Here is a 20,504-nt window from a genome sequence, read left to right on the forward strand (position 1 = left end):
AGGACGAGATCCGGCACGACAGTGGATTGTTCGATCTGCGTTAATTCAATAAACTTTTATAAATGCTTTTTCGTTATCATTCAATGCAGAGAATTACGTACGTTGGTTGATATTTGGTGTATCAAAAAGTATAGCTTCTCTGACAACTTACACTTTTCCAATGTGTCACTCGAATGGTCTCGTAACATTGAAATTTTATTCCTCTAATTCCACGTATTTGCAAGAATACGAATAAAACTTTGTTCCATGCGTTTTTACCCCTTTCGGCAAAGGATTTCAAAAAATTATTGTTTAATTTTACAACAACTTTTTTCAACCATTCCAATGTCATTCATCACTTTTACAATAAAATGAATTTTTCCAGAATTCATTGTAACGAACCGAAGCACTTTTTCCGTTGTCACAATCAATAAGCGTCATGGAAGTACTAAATTCGAAAAAAAATTTGTTCAGAAATTAATTTTTTATCGTCCGCTAGAACTTTGTGATAATGAAAGTTTTAAAAAAGTACAATTTAAGATGATTGAAAAAATGATTTTCAATTACTCCCATTTGCATTCGTAATTAATTATTTGCAAATAATTATTGACAATTTAAAAAAGTTGGCCCACGTTTCGTATAAAACTGGCTTCCGTTTACGAGGAAACCCGACATAAATAAGCTGTAGTGCGTGGGATGTCATCTCGTTGGGTCTGATAGGGATAAAGAACTTTGCCATATTAGGAGCTACCGGGTTATTACAGAGATCCGATCTGAACTTGTCGGCATGCGATGTTCTTGTTCTCGCTGTGAGAGAAAATGTCGAGAGATATTTTCCGAAGCTTCGTGAAAATTCTCGGTATTATTGGATTTTTGGTTTTTTCGCGATGTACAAATTGGCATCAGAACACGAATTCCTTTTCTTGTATATTTTGAAGCAAAATAAATTGACATGCATCCCTCACGATGATAAACTTGGAGGGAAACTAAAAAAGGCGACTAGTCGTTCGTTTGAAATGTCACGTTCTCTTGGCTTCTAGTACTCTGAATCTGACCGAGTTACCAATTTTTTGTTTTGTTTTTATTTTTATATTTTATCTTCCCTCAGGAATAAAGTAAACGACGGAAGTGTGTGTGTGGGAAAGAGAAAGAGAGAGAGAGAGTGAAAGAAAAGAACAGAGCGATATTGGGAGGACGAGAAATTTTTCCTACCGTACGATGAAACAAGGTAAATTCGTTCAGTGGCCAAGAGTGTAAGATCTTTAGACGATTGTCGAGGGAATAGGCCAATATGGAGAGGGGGCGTGTGATCGTTGGGGTGGAAAAATGCACCGGAGTATTCCCGCTGATTAAATGGAGTGACTGCGGGAAATAGACTCGCTCCATTTTTCTCTTTACCCCTTTTTCGTCTCTGCTTCATCCAATCTTTCCATCTTTTTTTCGCCTTCTTCTCCATTTTTTGATACATAGGTTCACGGATATATCCGGAGTAATTGAAGGAAGGGTTGCGGTGAATATTGAATCTCTATGAATGCTTTTTTTGCGCTCTGGCGCCTTTTCCTTTCGTTAGTCCGGACGAACGCTTCGTTTTTATTGAATGAGAGATGCAATTAAAGTTCTGTGGCATCGTGCCGACCGGATCTCTACATTCACGGATTCCGGGAAGATTCATCAAGCTCGTGAGCCAAAGCGAATTGAATATTACAGAAATTCGTTACACCACGAGAACCAAAAAAACTTCCGTTCTAAAGTATCCCTTTTTGGAACTGAAAGTTGCCTGTTGGGCTCGTAAAACATTAATGTAGTACATTGCATTTGAAAAATCGTTAAAAAATCTCCAGATTAATGCCTGACTCAATAAATACATATTTTTAGAGCAAAGCAAGTTTGAAACGACAGAGTTAAGACGTTGTGCGAACATTTAAGACCACCCGCTACTTTTCATCACACACAAATTGAGCTTTCATGTTGCATGTGAGATTTTTTAACCTCCAGGACTCTCGAAATAGTGTTATATTAATTGATACTTTGCTTTTATTTCAACGATTTCCGTTCGTGGATTCATGCGTATAGCACAGACCTGAAATACAGACGCTCGCGCGGATGTTGATAAAACGAGGCGAGTTTTCGCACCCGGATATCGAGGTCAGAAAAGGGAGATAGCCTAATGCACGAGGGACCAATAAAGAAAAAGAGATACAGCGAAGGAGGCTGCACATCTCTTGGCGGTAGATTTTTTTCTGCTCAAGCGATCCATGAAACCTAAGAACGCGCACTTCTTAGCCTCAGGGATTATTTCACCCTTATTTGCGGGACGTTCGTCAAGCTCTTTGTAGTGGGTTCGAATAAGGATAAGGGGAAAATGCAATTTCAGCCAAAACTCAATTCTTATTCAGATAAACATAAATGAACAGTGGGATAGAAAAAAGGGGAATTCCCTGCATTGAAGTTGCGAAATAAGAGAAATGGAGAAGGGTGTCAAAAGCCATCGCCGAGAACGCATACAAGCTTTATTTACGACGCTCTGTTTCTTGTCAAACGACACAAGAGGCTTGAGCAGTGATTTTTTTTGTGGGACCAATTCAAACAGAAATTGGTCTCTCTCACCGGCGGGGTCCATCCACACTCCTCCAGAGCCCTTCAGCCGGGTGCTTCCGGATATGATTAATGATCCATCGGCATAAAGGGGACACGATTGAATGAGGCGAAAAAGCACCTGTGCGTGACACGATTCTTGAGAGATCATCTCGATCAGTCACTGGCATTTTATTATCTCGAGAGTGGGATAAATCTTAATTGAGTTAATGGAAAATGTAAATCGATCCTATACTCGATTGCGAAATGTCAAAAAAATGAAGGTTCAATCCAATAGAAATTGAAAATTCCAACTTTGAGAGTTGAAATTTGGAAATATGCTAGAAATATACAGCGTGCATCTATTCCCAGAATTATTATGCATCTACCGTCTAGTTGTCGCACTTCCTGTGCGACGATTTGGATTTAATAAAATAGGATTCTCCCAACTTTAAAAAGCCAAAAACGAGAAGAAGAAAATAGAATATTTTTAGATGACTTGATTTGTCTTGAGAAATACCGGTGAAAATGACTTCGAAATGGAAAAAGAAAAACACTTATTTGAGGTTAACGAGTAATAACGACATGAACAGTGGAAGGTTTGACAACACCATGAGCCAGCTGGTTTAAAATATAAATCAGGATACGCATATAAATAGAAAAGGGAAAAAGGATTTTAACCGCTATCATTGTATTTAAAATTTATTAATCTCGACAAATAAGTTACACCTAATTTTAGTGATCGCGAGAATAATAAATTTCTTTCGTTTCTTTGATCATGAAAAGAGCAAAAAAGTTGAGTTGCTTTTTTGAATCACAAATAAGGCACGATCCTCCTTAACTATTGAAAATGTGATTGATTTCAACAATCATCAGTTTTACTCGATCTTACGTTCTTGTCGCGTAGCCCGTTGTAATACCGACTTTATTTCACAATGTTTATTATAATTTGATAGTTATTGGAACGTTGGTATTTTCCAACAAAGAAAACATCTTATATTCGATCAGGAACTGTCAGCAGCTTCGCTGTTTCGTTGAAAATAAATGTCCCTTTCCAATCAAAACGTCCCGTTATCGACAACGGAAAACAGAACGCGGTTATATCAACAATGGCAAAAACCTGGCATAAAATTCTAGTCGAGATATGACAGTTCGCTAGGGTAACGAACGTAAGATTTTTTTTTCCACGCGTTTACTTTGTTAGTTGACCGCTTTTTATTTGTATTTCTTGTTCGAATTAATTCCATCCACTGGATCGCCGAAATTCGTTCGTCAAAATTTTTTCCTTTGAATTTCGAGAATGGATTTCGAGATCGCGTATTTTACAAACGTCTATTTCGTGCATCCCCGTGTATCCATAATTAAATAAAAATAATAATATAAAATAAAATTTAAAAGTCTTCATAGAAAGCCGACAAAAGTTGAGATCGATGCGGAAGCTGGTGAGGGAAGTGCAATTTTCCAAATCCTTTTCACCTGCAACGCATTGTGCAAATTGAGCACTGGGATTTTTCCAATATGAATGATACGCACCTACTCCAGTAGAAAATGCAAATACAGAACGATCCTTTGACTCTAGCTGATTTGCTTTTGAACATTTCTTTTTGTTTACATTTTTTCATTTATTCGATTTTAATCGAACCCGTACCAGCACGCCTATTCACAATTGAATAAGAACAAAATAATTCAGCCGTCCATATTTTTTTAAGAGTTGTATTCTATCAGAGAATCGAACAAAGATTCGTAAAATTGATTTGTAATCCAATTGACTGGAACGGATAGCCTCGAAGCACCGATTGATGCAATTCACGAATTTTCGATGATAACTCAATTGTTATAATTTATGGGTCAAACTGTTGGTTCCCACTGGAGTGATTGAGTGTTTATGTAACCAGAGTTGAGAGGTGGTTTGTGCATCATCATCCAAGAATCGCTGAACAAGCGATCACTCGCTCATTCATTCAAATCGCGATACCAGACCTCACCGCTCGAGAATTCGGCATGGAAACATGCTTGTGTATTCCACGAACTAATTATCAAATAATTTACATGGTTATGTCCAAATCTCATATTTCCTTTCCACTCTGATGAGTAAAACCATGGAACTTACAATATATTCGTGGGTCGAATTATTGTATGTTTATGGTGCATTCGGGCCAAATTTTACATTCGAATTACTTTTCATTTATCCAAAATGAAATTTTGAGTTTTTTTCGCTCAATAAAGCAAGTTTTTTTTATGACGGCAATGTACGTAACTCATGAACGAAGTGTGTTTCAAATTTTTTTTCCGCTAAAACTGGTTGGTTCTGTTTTGCTATCAAGCATTATGAATTCCCAAGTCCGTGAATAGCACGGAAATAGAACAGGCTGAAAATAAGATTTAACGTGTTGCGCTGTTGATATCCTGCAACGCACACATCCACGTGAAATGAATAATCGTGGGGGATCGTTTTTTTTGTCATTTTAATACAGGGCATCGTTTCTCGTTGCAGCCTGCTGTGAATTCTCAGGCAATCCTTGGAGATGCACGTATATCGCTCGTTAATTGAGACGAACGGTCGAGTGTGTTATGCTGCCTCGTTCAAACCTACAATCAACCCCGTCCTAGTGGCATCGATTTTGATATTGTGTTTGTACGTTCTCTTGAAAATCGATAAGAGGTGTGAGAGAAAAGAAAAACGTAAAAGCCTCCACCAGCTTTTTGCGAATAATACGAATAATCTAAAACTATGCACAGTTAAATTCTTATTCACCAAGTGCGATCCTATTAAGTGCGTTGAATCGATTATTCTCATGTAATTTAATTTGCAGCAAACCCTCCTGAGAAGGTTAAACATTTACTTTTTTCCTCCAGTATAACTTTGAATTTAATGGAGTTCTCGTAATCACTGGTATGTTTCAATTGCACCGGTTCAATTAAATAATTCTCCTTAAAGAGAAAAGTTTAGCTATGAATTGAAAAACTTACAGTTCAATTTATTCATTGTGCCCTTTCAATAGATAAAAAAAAAGAAAAATGAGTGTGAGTGAATCTAATTATTTTCTTCACACTAAAAAAATTGTCAAAATAATAAATGTTTCTGACCGATCGATTTTCTAAAGTTCTAAGCAGTGATGAATATTTTCTGAGGACCTGAAAGAATTCAATTCGAATTCACATTCTTCGAGTATTCACGAAGGTTCAATATTGAATAACTGAATATCGCTGGAAAACGTCTGTATAGAAAATATGTGCTTTTTTGGTTGAAAAAAGGTAATCGATCATAGACTCGAATGAAGGAGCTTTGAAGCCCTTCGGAAAAAAGGGTGGCCAAAAGATGTCATTCGCGAGGGGTATAAAGGAGCAACGCGAAGTAACCTTGGTCCAAGTAATCTAACAGTTTTCTCTGCGACTCACATTTTAAGTGAGTTCTCTCCACCTCTTTTTCGAAGATATCCATAAAAATATCAGTTGATTTTGCAATTGACGAAAGTCTAGGAAGAAAAAGTTTCTCGCTGAAGAATTTAGAGGCGTTTTTCAAGACTTTGCGTTAAGGCAAGCGCATCTAAGGGAAGAAAGTACGTGGCCCCATATATTTTTCTGTCGCATAGAAATGTCTCGCGTATGCCGTTGTCAAAGACTGACGAAGACGAGTTACAACTGAACGGATCTCTTGCTCTGCCTCCTATGGAACGACCTATCCAGAGCTCCAGCGCAGCAGTTTAAATACGTAAAAAAATAGACAACCGACGTACAGAGCTGATGTTGAACGAAACGATAAATTTATCAGAGCGAGAGTCTCCAACACAAAGTGACGTTGAATCTATATATATTTTTAAGTATTAGTTTTCAAATCTCTCGCTTCGTCAATGTCAAACATGCAGTTTCCATGTTTTCTCTCTTTCGAGACGACCAATTTGACGTCGTCAAAAAATCAAGTCGTTCCACAATTCCTATTTTTGGTCACTGATTCCATGGTTTAATGTAAAAATGCAAGATAAAACCGATTCCAAAGGTGTCTCGATAATTTCTCGGTTCGAGGTCGATGGTCAAAGTGAACAAAACTCCATATCTTGATTGTCAGCTACAAGCAAATGGGAGAAATAGATTTTTCGCAGAGTGGAGAACTCACGAAAAAGTAGCGTTGATTTGAGATGCGGAGCGTATAATTAAACGAAATAATTCTAGAGGACGACACGGTATTTTCGTATTCCTCGAGCTTTTGTAGTTTAGCTCATTTCAACCGAAGGCGGAAATGAATCCAAAAAACGGACATAGAAAAAGGGAGGAAGGGAATCAGCCAGAGAAGGAGGAGCAGAGATAAATAGAGCAATTAACCAAGCAGGATAATTGAGGTTAATTTCGTTCTGAGTGGATGGGGTTTGTCACAAGCATAATTTTAATCATCTTACCTGGTGCAGAGAGCAGCGGCGACCCAGGCGAGAAGACAGAGAAAAGTGGCTCTCGCTTTAGTGCACACATAGCTGAAACAGCAGGAAATATAAATTCAAATTAGATAGGAAGGACCATTTCTATTCCGGGGAGTTCCGCTCAGGGTGCGAAGACCCTGAACGAATGTGTCGCAGTGGCGGTCAACGAGATTCCGCCGGAATCGAATTCTTCGGATTCTCGTACCTCGATCCGTCCGGATTTAGTGCAATTAAAATGGTTTTATCGCTATTTATCACCGAACGAAAATACCTACGTCAAGAAAAATTGTGAAGTAACAAAAGGCAAAAATATGAATATAAAAATGAAAAATTCAGTTTGGAAATAATAACGAAGCGCGACGATGAAACAACTTACCCTGCTCTCAAGGGCTCGCAAATGGCGTAATAACGTTCGAAACTGATGGCCAATATAGTAAGTACCGAAGCATGTGCCACCGTGAGTTCAACAAATGGTACTGCTTTACCTGAAACGATATGAAAAATCTTTGAAATTCGTACCAGTGTGAATCTCTCAAACGACATCTTTCATCTTTACTCAAAGCAACAAACTTTTTTACGACTTGTTAGTCTCTTCAGGCACGATAGTCCTTTTCAATTAAGGCTATTCTTCATCGAGAACTTCTGATTGACATTCAACCCCAAAAAGAGTAATTTAAACCTCGTTTTTTAAGGATACAGACATGTCTGAGGATTCAGAGGGAGGAAAAATGTGATCCATGACGAATTGTAGGAAAAGACTGGTTGCTTCTAAAGGTGCTCTATATACTGAGCCTTATTCTTAGGCCGGTCTCTTGACAAAAGCCTTCGAGAGCTTCACTTTCTCAGGTATTGCGTTTATCTACGAGATGTTGGTCTCGCGTGAGCTTGCGTCGTATCGTATTATCCGAAAGACGATTCATTTCTGCGAAACGCTCTTTTTCACTTTGACACCTGCTATTTCTAACATAGGTTTATTGTTCCCGTTTTTTCAGTCAACGTTGAAGCTATTTTTAGGTCTCAAACGTCTCAGTCATTCGCGGAAAAGTAAATTCCACCGATGAAAAAAAAAAAAAATAAATAAATAAATAAACACGAAATCCTTCCAACGCGATATGAAATCGAATCCTGTGATAACGTGATCGTCACGAGAGTCAAGGGAAATTATTTTTTTATATCTCCCGACAGGTGTGTTCTGACGGGACGAAACGCAATCTATTTTTAATTTGAAGCACTATCGAAGCGTTCACTTTTTCAATAACCGCGAGCCTATGTCAAATATGAAAAAACAAATCAACTCGCGCACTTAGCTCTAGAAACGATTGTTTTTTTCACGTTTTGTTTTAACTCCTGTATTCAACATCTTTCGTCATAAACTGCGAGAATAGAAAAGCTGCGTTGTCGTTCCTCCATGTACGAGAGTTAAGAATTTTCTGTATTCGAATTTCATAGTACAGCTATTTTCTGGGTCACTCAGAACCACTTTGACATGGATATTCAGGTTTTTTATTGAGCCGTTGTTTTGAAAAATCATGCGTTTCGTAAACTTGAAAAATATTTGAATTGGACGAATATGATAGGAGAGAATTCTCTGCATTTCAAATCTGGAAAAATGCCTCGATAAGCGAGGCTCGATAAACAAGCCTCTTGGGAGTTGGAAGATTTTCGTATTGAAATAACTTTTTATACAGTTCTATGAATAGCAATTGATAAAAAACGCAGTCAGGTTTATTTTTGCGGATGTAATAAAATGGATTGAGTGGACCGAGCAAGTTTTTGAAACCTTCAGCAAATAATGTAAACAACACGATCGCTTGGTTGTCATTTTCAAAACAAATTCAATCCGATACACAGCGCATTCAGGGAAACCTTTTCGTATACTTGAACAACGAACACTCGCATTACCTGATGTTCAGAGATGAAACAAAGCGTATTGTATTGGAACCGTCTCGTGTTCTCAGTCTGTTTCGATCCGCGTATTTCAAATCTGTTTTTCAACTATCTGCGGATGTTTTTTCATTGTCTCTTCCACTTGAATTTTCGTTCCGCAATTGTCCCTCCGTAATCGTTAAACAGACATGTGAACCCACTCACAATGCTTTCCGGCAACACAATTTTTAACGATCCTCAAAATGAAACTTTTATATGATACGAAGTTTGCAGAGTTGGAGTCCAACGAAATAAAAAAACTCTCCAACAATTCCAGTAATTTTCCAATTATGTTCTCTACCGCATTCGCAATTCATAATTTTTCAACCTACACCAATAATTACGTGAAATAAAAAATTGGCAAATTGAAAATGTTTTTTTTTTTTCATTAAATTCGTTGGACTCCGAAGCTGCAAATTTCTACGTCTCGTATTGTACGGATGAAATTATGAGAGATTCTCTCCAAAGTGATTGTTAATGCAACTCGATTATGCTCGATATCAGGAATCAAGAACGTGTTTTTAGCTGAAATAACTTTCGAAAAGCAGTCGATTTTAGTGGCAATGACTTCGTTTATACGAGCAATATCTGTGCCGGGTTGTTCCTCGGGAATTTCTTTACATGAGCGTTAAAGCAGGTGACCCGGATTGCCCACCTTTGGAGACGAATAACCCGCTATTCTATTTCCTGCTATGAAGGTTAAAGGCAATTGGATGAAACTCAAGGCATAGCAGGACAAGAAAACTCGAGGCTACCGGCTGCGAAGCCACATTAAATGCTTCAACACGTATAAGCTAAGAGCAACGGTAATTCGTCGCAGGGGGTTGTACTTCACACACTCGTTTCACCCTCGGCACAAAAAACGTCCACCCCTAAATCGTCGCATTCATTTTTCACGAAAGGGCGTAACGCTACATTTTTGATCATACGAGTTACGACTTCCTGTTGTCTAACTATCCATACTGTTAAAGCTTGCGAGCAGAGCTTTTTTCATTCCCTTCCCTCTCTCGTCCGGTTCTTTGTTACTTTGAGTTCTTTTCCCTTCTCTTCTGTAGCTATCCTGTTGACACTTAATTCAGCCCTTTTATTTCTCTTACGCCAAAAGCGATAGGCCATCATTTTCAGAGGCAATCTCACCGTGCGAGTGTTGCGCGATTGATGAAGTTGCGTGGGTGTTTTATATAATGAAAACAAAATGTTTCCACTGCTGTAGGGAAATCGTTTCAATCGATTGTTCATAAGCAGAACATTCGACATGAATTTAGACAATTTATGGACAAGTGAAAACCAAAAATAAATTGCACTCTGGATTTTTGTTCTGACAACTCAATACTTCCACACACACACGATTTTTTCACTATTCAGATTCATCGTGAATAGGACTGAAGTGATGCACGATAAAATATTGATTATGATCTTAAGGAATCTTTTCGAGGTTTGTAACATCCGGGTGAGGGCGACTCTAATTTTATTGATGGCTCTTGAAACATGGCATTATTTATTTCATAGGTTTCCCCATTCGATATAAGAGTCTATCGTGGACTCTACTTTGCTCACTGCAAACACACACCTTTATATAAAAAAATCGATTCTCTATGAAGTGCATTAATAAGTTGCCATGTATTGCGAAACGCTTGTGAAGAAATTTCGCTTCAGTGTAAAAACAATTTTATTAAACAGCACTTATTAGTAACGAATTTCATTTTTCCATGGAGATGAGAAGAAAAGTGTGGAAGATTTATCTTTTAAATAATGATAAAATAAGCGATGAATGAAAATGGGAGCATTGAAAAAAATCCCCGTCAGTTATGAACACAATGTTAATGATGAAAATTTTAATTAACCCCGAGGGAAGTATAAAAGTAGAGTGAAAGAATGCTCTGAGGAATGGTAAAGGAAATAACAAGACTCGTCGAGTCATTGTCGTACAATTTCTCTTAAACTTGCTACACTTAACAAAAGTCCAAAGATCGCAATGTCTTTCTCGTTCTTGGCAGTTTTACACAAACAGAAAATTCATTCCGTACCATGTTTCGCATTCAAATGCAAATTTAGTTTGCAAATGCATTTTATTGCTGTGCGACGTACGTGCGTTCAGCTTTAATACTGCACATAGTAAAAAATAATACATATATAAGCACGACACTTGGACACATGCTTGTAGATATACTGCGAGAGCGTGGCATGGGGCTGATAATGAGATACGAGAGATCTCTGGAATTCGAATCTATAACATCACATCCAGGCGAATACCAGCGTGTGAACATACAACAATCGAACCTATTGCAAACGACGACAGAAACGGTCACATAGAAATTTGTTTTCTGCGATTAAAGTATTTCATCTATTCATAGTGCATACAGTAAAAGTGAAGTATGCACATGATGTTTCAGCGTGTATGGTGCCGGAAATTTGATTAAAACTCGAACGTTGAACAGTAGACGAGCAGTTTTGAACCGCGGTCTTTCGGATGAAGAATTCGTTCGATTTCGTTTCAATCCACCTCAAAACATGGAGAATCGTCGGTAATGCTAAGGATTTTTGAAACCGATTTTTTCCAACTCTACAACTTGATAACAAATTATTGAAGCAATAGCAATGAAATCATTCGCATCGACAGGTGAAACAGGGAAGGAATGAATGAGAAAATATTAATGTGAAACGCGAAAGTACTGCATCGAGCGTTTATGGGCTGACGACGTCCATGCTTAACTCGGTGCTTGGAAAATCAATTTACCATCAATTATTGTACGAGTGGATCAATTCTAGGAAACGACGTCTCATTACTCTCCCGTTTTCTCTTCGTTAGTGTCACCTCTATTACTATATTTTGCATACACAGTGACAGCTGAATGGAGAGAACAATTTATTTCATTAGATTGTCGAGAAATATTTACTCAAGTTCTTTCGTGACGTTCGAACGTCGAAAGGATTTATAGCCCGATGAGCCCGATCCCAGTTGTTTAAGTTTAATTATTCCGGTGCTTATTTATACTTAAGAGCTGTGAATGTACGATTTTTTTGCTCAATATTGTTAACACTATGAACTTTTTACTGGAACAAATGAATGAACGGACCGATTCAGATTATTAATGTTCGTTTGGCAGTTTGTTCAAATGAAACTCGCATCACGGACGAGTGCCAATAAAATATTAATTAAAAGGATGATTTCGTGTTGTTACTGATTCTTTTACCGACTGAAACGAAATCGAAATTGAGGTTTTCGCAACTCAAATAGTCGACTAATCGAATGAACTGCCGAAAGAGAGAATTCGAACTTGGTGAAAACATGAACAGTCTCAATACTTGTCGGTAGGAAGGTTAGCGATTCTCGTGTGTGAGTTGACGTTGTTTCGTGGTGGCATGGAATCGCAAACGCTTTATACGGAGGACACGTAAGGCACGTGCAACCGTGGGCCATAAAACGTTCGAAATTACGCCACTTTTACAACTTAATCCACTACAGAATACATTCCTATATAGAGAAGGCTCGTGTCCATCGGTACAAACGTTAAAACGCTGGTATACACATAAATATAAAGGGGATATTTAGAACGCGAGGATGCAGCTCAAAGGTGCCGGCTTTCACGTTACAATTACAACGCTTGTAAACCGACCAAAATTGGTTGCAATAAGGATAACGGCATGAAGAGATGAAGAGAATTTCAAAACGAATATGATCTTCGGGTCAGTTACTTTGGAATAAACGGAACGATTTATTTTCTTCTTGTGAAACAGCAAGTTCAGTAACGAATATATAATTGTGATCGAATCGTGTATAACCATGAGATGCTTTTGCTACTTTTTCAATATTTTGTCATCCATTTCTGAAATGATTGACTGCGAATGAAATAAAAACGAAATGTTTTTCCCCCGAATATAAAAGTATAAAAAAGTATTTTTATGGATGAAAAGGTCAGGAAGTTCAATCATGGATTATAAGATCACCGACGATCGATCGTCGACTTTGTTCGAGATTTTTCTAGGTTAAAGAGTATATTTTATGTAACTCTGGTAAGCTCGGATTCTTTATGATCTCACGGAGACATGAGAAACGAGGAATCCCCATTGTCGATCGGATCGGTCGGCGTCATTTTTCTCCTTTTCTCTTTCCTCTCATTTGACGGACTGTTCCAATTGTGATATGTTATTGCCCACGAGGTGCCGAAAGGTCTCGAGTTTCAATGCTCCGAACGAAAATTTTTCTATGACTACGAACCGCCAGTTTGTTTGCCAATTGTCGTTCTACAGGCGCTTGAGACTTAATTACGCCCTGGGGTTCGATACTGCAAATTCGAACTGCAAATCGCGTAGTTGACATCACGTTTTCATTTTTTTTCCCAGTATTCTCATTGCAGGAATATAAGAGAAGCTCGAACAATATTCCACTCAACAGTAATTTTTTAGTTTTATTTCTTATGCAAAAATGACTTTGATAACTCAATTGTATTTAGCACAGGAACATTTTATACGCGAAATCACGAATAAACTCCCACTGCAGCGTGGTATCGTGTGAATCGTTTTCAAGTTCTATGCGCTTCAATTAAAAGTCTTCAGTTGACAATATTAATCCATACTACAATATGAACTTGGTAATTTTTAGCGACGAATTACCCTCGGATATTGAATTCCCATATTAACAATTCGACGAGAATTTGCGTACGGAATGTGGTTTGAATTTGATATATACGAAAATTATTTTATCGATAATATTCAGGTAGAACATGAATAATAATGTTGTATCGAATAATATAGCACATCAGATGGTTCGAAATACGTAAACACTGGTCAAGAGTCGATAACGATTCGAAGCGAAGAATAAAATATACTCTTGTTCAATCATCGCATCGAAATGCATTCATGTTTCCTCACGATTCACTTGGAATTTTGCTGTCTATGATTTTGTCGATTTTCATTCGTGCAGAAGTTAATTTGCGACTCGGTGCACAGTGCCAATTGTGCATTTGTACAAATGTTTCATTTCTGCAGTAGTCGAGGAGTATGAGAGCCGCTTCCTCGAATGCATTGTAAAATGCATCGTCCATAAGTATTGCAGCCAAACAATAAGTGGCTCGTGGCATTAAATTCTCTTTGTAGGTCGGAGCTGTATCCGCCATTTAACCCAGGACGACCCCTGTGTAATTCAGCAATGCAACGGGAAAGAAAGAGAAATCCAAGTCCCCAGGAAACTTTTCATTGAACGGCGACTCGAATTTCAATAAGAGAAAAACTCTCTGCGCCAGGAATCGTGATTTTACCATCTCCGTTTCGCTTTCAAGTATTCTGAACAGAAAAATGAAAGAATTCCTTTTTATCATAAATAAAATAGTAATAATTTTATTCCGAAATTTCTCATTTTTGTTAACCAGTTGCATACACTCACTTCTCGATGCCAAACATAATGCTCCAATTTTTCTTTCAACGAAATATTTAAAAACTCATACTCAGTTTTTTTTTCGAGTTCTTTTCCATGAGTAATTCGTTCATTTCGATCAACGAAAGATTTAGTATCGCCTCGGAACAAGCACAGTGACAGCCTGGTTTTACATTTTATTTTTTCTGAGATATTTGTTTTTACTATAATTATTTAAAGTTTATTTATTATTTTTATAATTTATATTTATATTAATTGCTCTGTAATTGATGCACAAGCCGCTGCATGGCTAAACGGTCATCCATCCAAGTATTGAGCCTCGTTCGAAGCTGGTCAATTGGGGAGATCGCCGGGGCCTCATACAGGTCGCTCACCCATTGCTGTCCCCGTTGACTTTCCAATAATTTATGAATTTTTGTTTTAAATATGCTCAACATTGCAACATCTTTTTTCTACGATTTTTGTAAAACAAAAATATCGAATTTTGAGGAAACCACAAATTGGAAGTTGATTGAAAAGTAGCCAAACTTTTCGAAGCAAATAGAAATGTATACATTTATGTTGCGATACATATAAAGCGACTCGAGCAAGGGAAATAGAAGAAAAAGTGTTATTACACTGTTGTTTACGATACACGAATTAGCATACAAATTTTGGAGAGCTAATCAAGATGAGGAGAAAGAACGAGAGAAAGGAAGAAAGTAAGAGAGAAAGATCCAGCTAAATTCATGAGCAATCTCGAGCAGAACTTGCTTATGTGAATTTAAATTTTATGCGCAGGCTCCAAAGATGCAAGGAGTTAATACTTGTTGAGAAGGCAGTCCAGAATTTGGATTAAATCCATACAGAATAAAACGAAAGAGAAATACTCGGAGCACGAGGCAGCGATTCTAGGGTCGGGTAATTCCGTGCAGATTTGTTGAGAGCCCTACAGCAGATATTCTAGCAATTTTATTCGAAATGCCCAGCAAATACGACCTGAAGGCTCATATAGCCTTGATTAGTACTGCAAGTTACGAAATCGATATCCGTAGTGAATGCACCCACATGGTACCAGCAATTTCGAAATCTATTGGAAACAGCTATGAGGATTAACTTCCAAGTGTAGAGTCCTCTTACACGTGCCGAGTATTTTAGCCAGCCGAACACATAGTTTCACCATTTTTTGTAGTGTTCACATTTTTCGCAGGACTTCAGAAATTCAATGACTGTAAATCTTTAAATTCATGGGATGGAATATCATACAAACGTGTAATGATGGCTTGATGCTTCGAGCCACGGTTTGAGATACTTCGAGAGATATCCGAAAAGTTTAAAACGGAGTGGTTCATTGAATTTAATCGTACAACAAAATCCATAAATCTAATAATATCAACACAAATTTGAAAAATTACCGTAAGTAACGATAGTGCGGTGACGAGCTGCAATTCGTGATATTATTGTGGGAGAAAAATTGAATTTTCCTATAAATTAAATAATATTTATTGTTCCAAGTAGAAACTTTTACCGGAGTGTTTAGTCAATTTTGACGTTTCATCTGCAATATTTATACTTTTATAAAACTTAAAGTTCCACAAAATCTTGAAAATTTTACATTACGCTACAGGAATGAATGCTTTTCGTTGAGGAGGGTGGCTACCGACGATACAATGTTGCCATGCTAAAATATGTTAAATATATACATTAAAAATTTCGAAATGATAAGAATTTAATAAAATTTGGTGAACATATTCTTTAGGGCCAAATTTGACAATACAAATTTTTTAAGATTTTTCTTCTGTACAGTTATCGAGTAATTGATCACTAAAGTTCAAGTGTATAAGCATAGCGTTTCCATATATATAGGTACACATTCCGGGCATAAGAAATCTGCTTTAATGCGTAATTACTCGATAACTAAGCAGAAGAAAATGTTGAAAAAAATTGTGTTTTCGCACTTGATTTTGAAGAACATTATCACCAAATTTGATCAATTTCTTATCATTTTGACGAGTGTAGCCACCCTCCTTAACTTGTCCCTGCAGTCAAATGTATCACGGTAAATTTTACAGTGAATTTCACACTAAATACAACCGTTTAATTCTCTCTGTGTGTAAGTCTTTGTATCTAATTATCAAAAGTAATAGAAATTTGTTCATTCCATTAGGAGAGAGAGATTCATTCCTGAGGTGAGATAGAGCAGGCTCTTTCACGAACTGGAAGATTCTCGAACGAATTTTCATTGACTGCATGTTATGATGCAGCTTTTAAGAGTGAGTATGCAAATTTGGGGAGAGAGAGTTTCGGTTCGATCGTTATCAAAGAGTCCAGTTGGAAAGTTGCATTAGCGTCCTTGTGAATCGCAGCGTCGTTATCTGTTTACGGGGAAGGTTGATATTAGCATAGGTGGGCATATGAACGTCCGATAGAGCCCGCTTCGCTCGTTCATTATCTATTTGGGTTAGCATCAAACCAGCAGCGGCACGCTTCGCTAACTTCCAAACGCGTAAACTCTCTTGACAAATCTTGACTTTTCCGCTTTATATACTGTCAGGACACGTATGATATTATTCGCGTCTCATGCTCACAAGATTCATTGTCATTCCACTATTTTATCGATAGCCACAAAACAAGGAAGTGAATCGTGGGTGATAATTTTATACCGATTATATAAATTGAACGTGTTCGCTGGCAGCAGCTTTATTATCCAATTAGTTGAAAAAAAATATATTTTCGATTTTTTTTTCGGTATACGAGTTTGCGACATTGAAACTCAGTTAAGAGCAATGCCCTTGACACGGATACTGTGTTGGTTTTTATGCAGTATCTCCATCGTCGACTCCATTATATTCCATCTCCCTTTCTCCTTTCTCCGCGTTTGATGGAAAAAAAAGAGTTGAGAAAAAATTTGCTGCGAACCCCAGGGTACGTCGGTGAACGACCCGCAGCGTTCGAAAATCCTCCGAACCACGCTATTCTTCCCTCAGCGACAACATTTTCCGATATTTTTTTCTATCGCTCGTGCGTTAAGTCGTAAAAAACTATTTATCTTCTTCCTCAGTCGAGAACCTTTAAAAAATGTGTTTAAGGCGATGGCGCGTATGACAGATAAATCATGAGATATACTGAGATTTCTTTGGAGTTTCATACGATCGGGAATGAGTCCGGAAGTTCTGTGGAATTTTTGATAAAAGTCTCCGTTCTACTGGAGAGTCATAAGAAAATATTTCATCACCGCGATTGAATCAGGCCGAAATTATCTGCCAGGAAGAACACGTTGAGCTTTAGACGCACGATGAGAATTGTTTGTGTCTCGCCTGTGCTATTCATCTTCCATTTATTTAGTTAATTAGTTTTAGGTACATCAGAATATTGGACACGTGAACTTTGGGATTGCAAAACAAGACAAGGCGCCTACGGTAATTACGGAGAAAAGCGTGGGCTCCGTCAGCGTCAGGAATCGCCCACCGAGAGCTTCCACTGCAGGAATAGACAACTTCCACCCAGTAATTGACAGTAGTTCTCAATCTCAGTGAGAGCTGTCAAAAGATCCGTTGACACAAATCACTGTCCCGCCATTGTCATATTTGGTAATTATGTTGAAGAATCTTTTCGTCTAGTTTGATTATTCCAGATATCGATTAATTTAACGAATGAATGGGTTCGGTTCACATTTCTCAAATCGTTTCAATTTCATACTTTTTCGATACTCGGTATGAGTGAAGAACGAGTAAATTTTTAGTTCGCCATCGACTGCTGGCAGAAACTTTCGTTCGAACGAAATTTTGATCATTCAAAATGAGCGCGGTGCCCGGCTAACGAAACCCGTGCCTCGGTGTATTGAAGCTAACCAATTTCCGGTGTTTTAGCTTCTGGTGCGCGACGGTTCATATCAGAAACAATTTGTTGGAGTCAACAACGCACCCGCGGCCTCATTGAAATTCTCGATGCATCAACGATCATCACCAGTTCTATCCGCGTCTGTGTGACATTTACCAGGATTTACGAGCTTATAACCGCATCACGCATTCCACACGATCACCCTGCGAACGATTTTCTCCATTCTCCGCCCCTTTAAACATCCTTCGAACTATTTTATGGTCGAGTTATTACATTTTTGTGGCTAGGTCTCCCGATCGGTCTGGCAATCACTCTTGTCTCACAAACCTTTCTTTTCAGTACTGACTTTACGATAAAGCATACACATTCGAATGCATGACTCGAAATTCCTGGCATAACAATTTTCGTCATGCCACGGTTACTCAGCAAGAAATACCGCCGTTTTTTCCGAACACATTCCGTGACTCCGTACGGCGGTTTATCAATAATTCCCTGTTGAATCGCGTCCGGGGATGAAGTTTACGTACGCAATGAAATACTTTTCAATTCACTTCTTTAAATAAGCCAGAAATTTAGGTGATTCCGAATAAAGTCCCATAAAATATTCGTTACTTACGAATCTACACGGAATTCATACTCGAACAACAACGCGAGATAACTTTTGCGCCTGGAAGTGACGGATCTTTTCTCCCCGGAAGTCGAGAATTCAAGAGTATTTTTTCCCTTGTAAGAGAAGTTTTGAATTTTGTCATAATTGTGCACGCCACTATGAGTAAGCACAGCGCAATCGGTGCAAACATCTTCAAGAGTCAACAGCGTGTGCAGCAAGAGGTTTGTTGGCGAAAAAGAACAATAGCAGAACAGGAGGGAGGGAAATATATAAGTGGTCGTAGTGCTGTGGGATGGGGGCGGGAACGACGACCCAGAATAAGACAAGGAACACAGACAGAGGAAGCTTCATCGATTACTATATATACGATCTTCTTCGTTTAGAGCACTTTCCGACCACGAGGTATGATCAATGGGATGATATGTTTGTCTGATCCACAAGGACCCTTCGGCAAAATAAAGTGCATTGTTCACTTACGTTGAAAATATATTTTTTAAAATTTATTATCGAAGTTCAGTCGATTCGTAGCTACCACTTAACGTTGTTTAACGCCCGAAGCGAAGTGGGTTGTGATTCTTCGCTCGTTATCCGCAGACCAACGACCCATGCGTAATGAAGAGCGTCATTTTCTCAATATGATTCGAACGAGGATTCTAAATGATGGTAATTGCATAATATCAACGATTCTCGTAAGGAGTCTCCAACTCGAAATAAGCGTTGCAAAGTGAGCTAACGAAGAGTGATTATTCGGACGATTTTGATCCTCCAATGCGGGATTGACTTCGTCACAAATTCATATTTCATTGCTGTCGATCATTGGCTCGATGAATTGCACGACATATTTAAACACTTTTCACTCAAAAATAAAACCACAAAAATCAGATCGACGTATACGAAAGGTCAAATTTCGAATATGTTATTATTTGTCGTGTCACGTGTACGAGTGACTTTTTTCCGATTCTCTGGCACAGCAGTGCAGGAGACGAGATATATCGGTTGTTACGTTCGGCAGAGAGGATCGTATCTAGTGTACAAGCTGACAATCCGGCTGTACAGAACAGTAGTGGGATGAAAAAAAGTGGAATCGCGGAAGAGTCGCTTGAAATCCCAAATGTTTTGTCGTAAGTGCCTTCACGTCTTTTCAGATACAACAGGAAGAACACGCTTGTTTGCCCTTTAATGTATATACGTATATTTATTAATATAGTTTTGTATCTATGACAGTTGAAATGCAATATGTAAGTGACAGGAAGGTAAGCATCAGTGGGAAAGCAGGGAAAAAAACATAGTGACTCCGAGTCTCGGTCGGTGAAACGTACAGCGCGATAATGGAAGCTGGCGCCCAGCCAAAACTGGCCAAGTGAGACGCGTCTCGGAGACCCCGCGGAGAACGGGTGAGAGTGAAGAGAGTCACAGGATCTGGAGCATGTGCGTGTAGGAAGTGAGAGAAAACAGTGTGGATTTACCGCTCTCCCTCTTTCTCTCCCGTTCTTCTTCTCTCCTCGTAAGCCAGTTTCTCAACCGGTGATTCAATGTACCCAATCTACTCGTTCACTCCAAATGCTACGGGTGGACCTTGAAAACGTTAACAATTTTATTTTCCCTGCTCATGAGAATGTTTAGACTTTTCTTAAACTTCGAACATCATTGTAACGTTCAAACGGGTCTCCGCATTTATATTTAAACGTCCTGAGATAGGTTCGCAGTTATTTAAGTCAAAGTTGAAATACACGAAATCGAAGCTTGTACGATAATGATTTTGGAGTACATATAAAATGTCACTCCACTCTGCGAGTACGTCACACGAAGA

The 20,504-nt window shown here is 38.3% G+C and overlaps 1 protein-coding gene across 7 annotated transcripts in view; it reads right to left on the minus strand.

Moving 5' to 3' along the window:
• The window catches only part of LOC122419240 (growth hormone secretagogue receptor type 1-like), a 57,676-nt gene that overhangs the window by 9,930 nt on the left and 27,242 nt on the right, over nt 1–20,504 (minus strand). For all 7 annotated transcript variants that reach the window (XM_043433644.1, XM_043433643.1, XM_043433642.1 and 4 more), the window contains exons 5-6: nt 7,342–7,450; nt 6,948–7,019 (exon numbers count right to left, since the gene is read on the minus strand). In XM_043433644.1, the coding sequence (XP_043289579.1) occupies nt 6,948–7,019; nt 7,342–7,450 (181 nt within the window). The remainder of the gene's footprint in view (nt 1–6,947; nt 7,020–7,341; nt 7,451–20,504) is intronic.

This window comes from Venturia canescens, chromosome 1 (genome assembly GCF_019457755.1).
Source record: "Venturia canescens isolate UGA chromosome 1, ASM1945775v1, whole genome shotgun sequence".
In the NCBI taxonomy this organism is placed as follows: Eukaryota; Metazoa; Arthropoda; class Insecta; order Hymenoptera; family Ichneumonidae; genus Venturia; species Venturia canescens.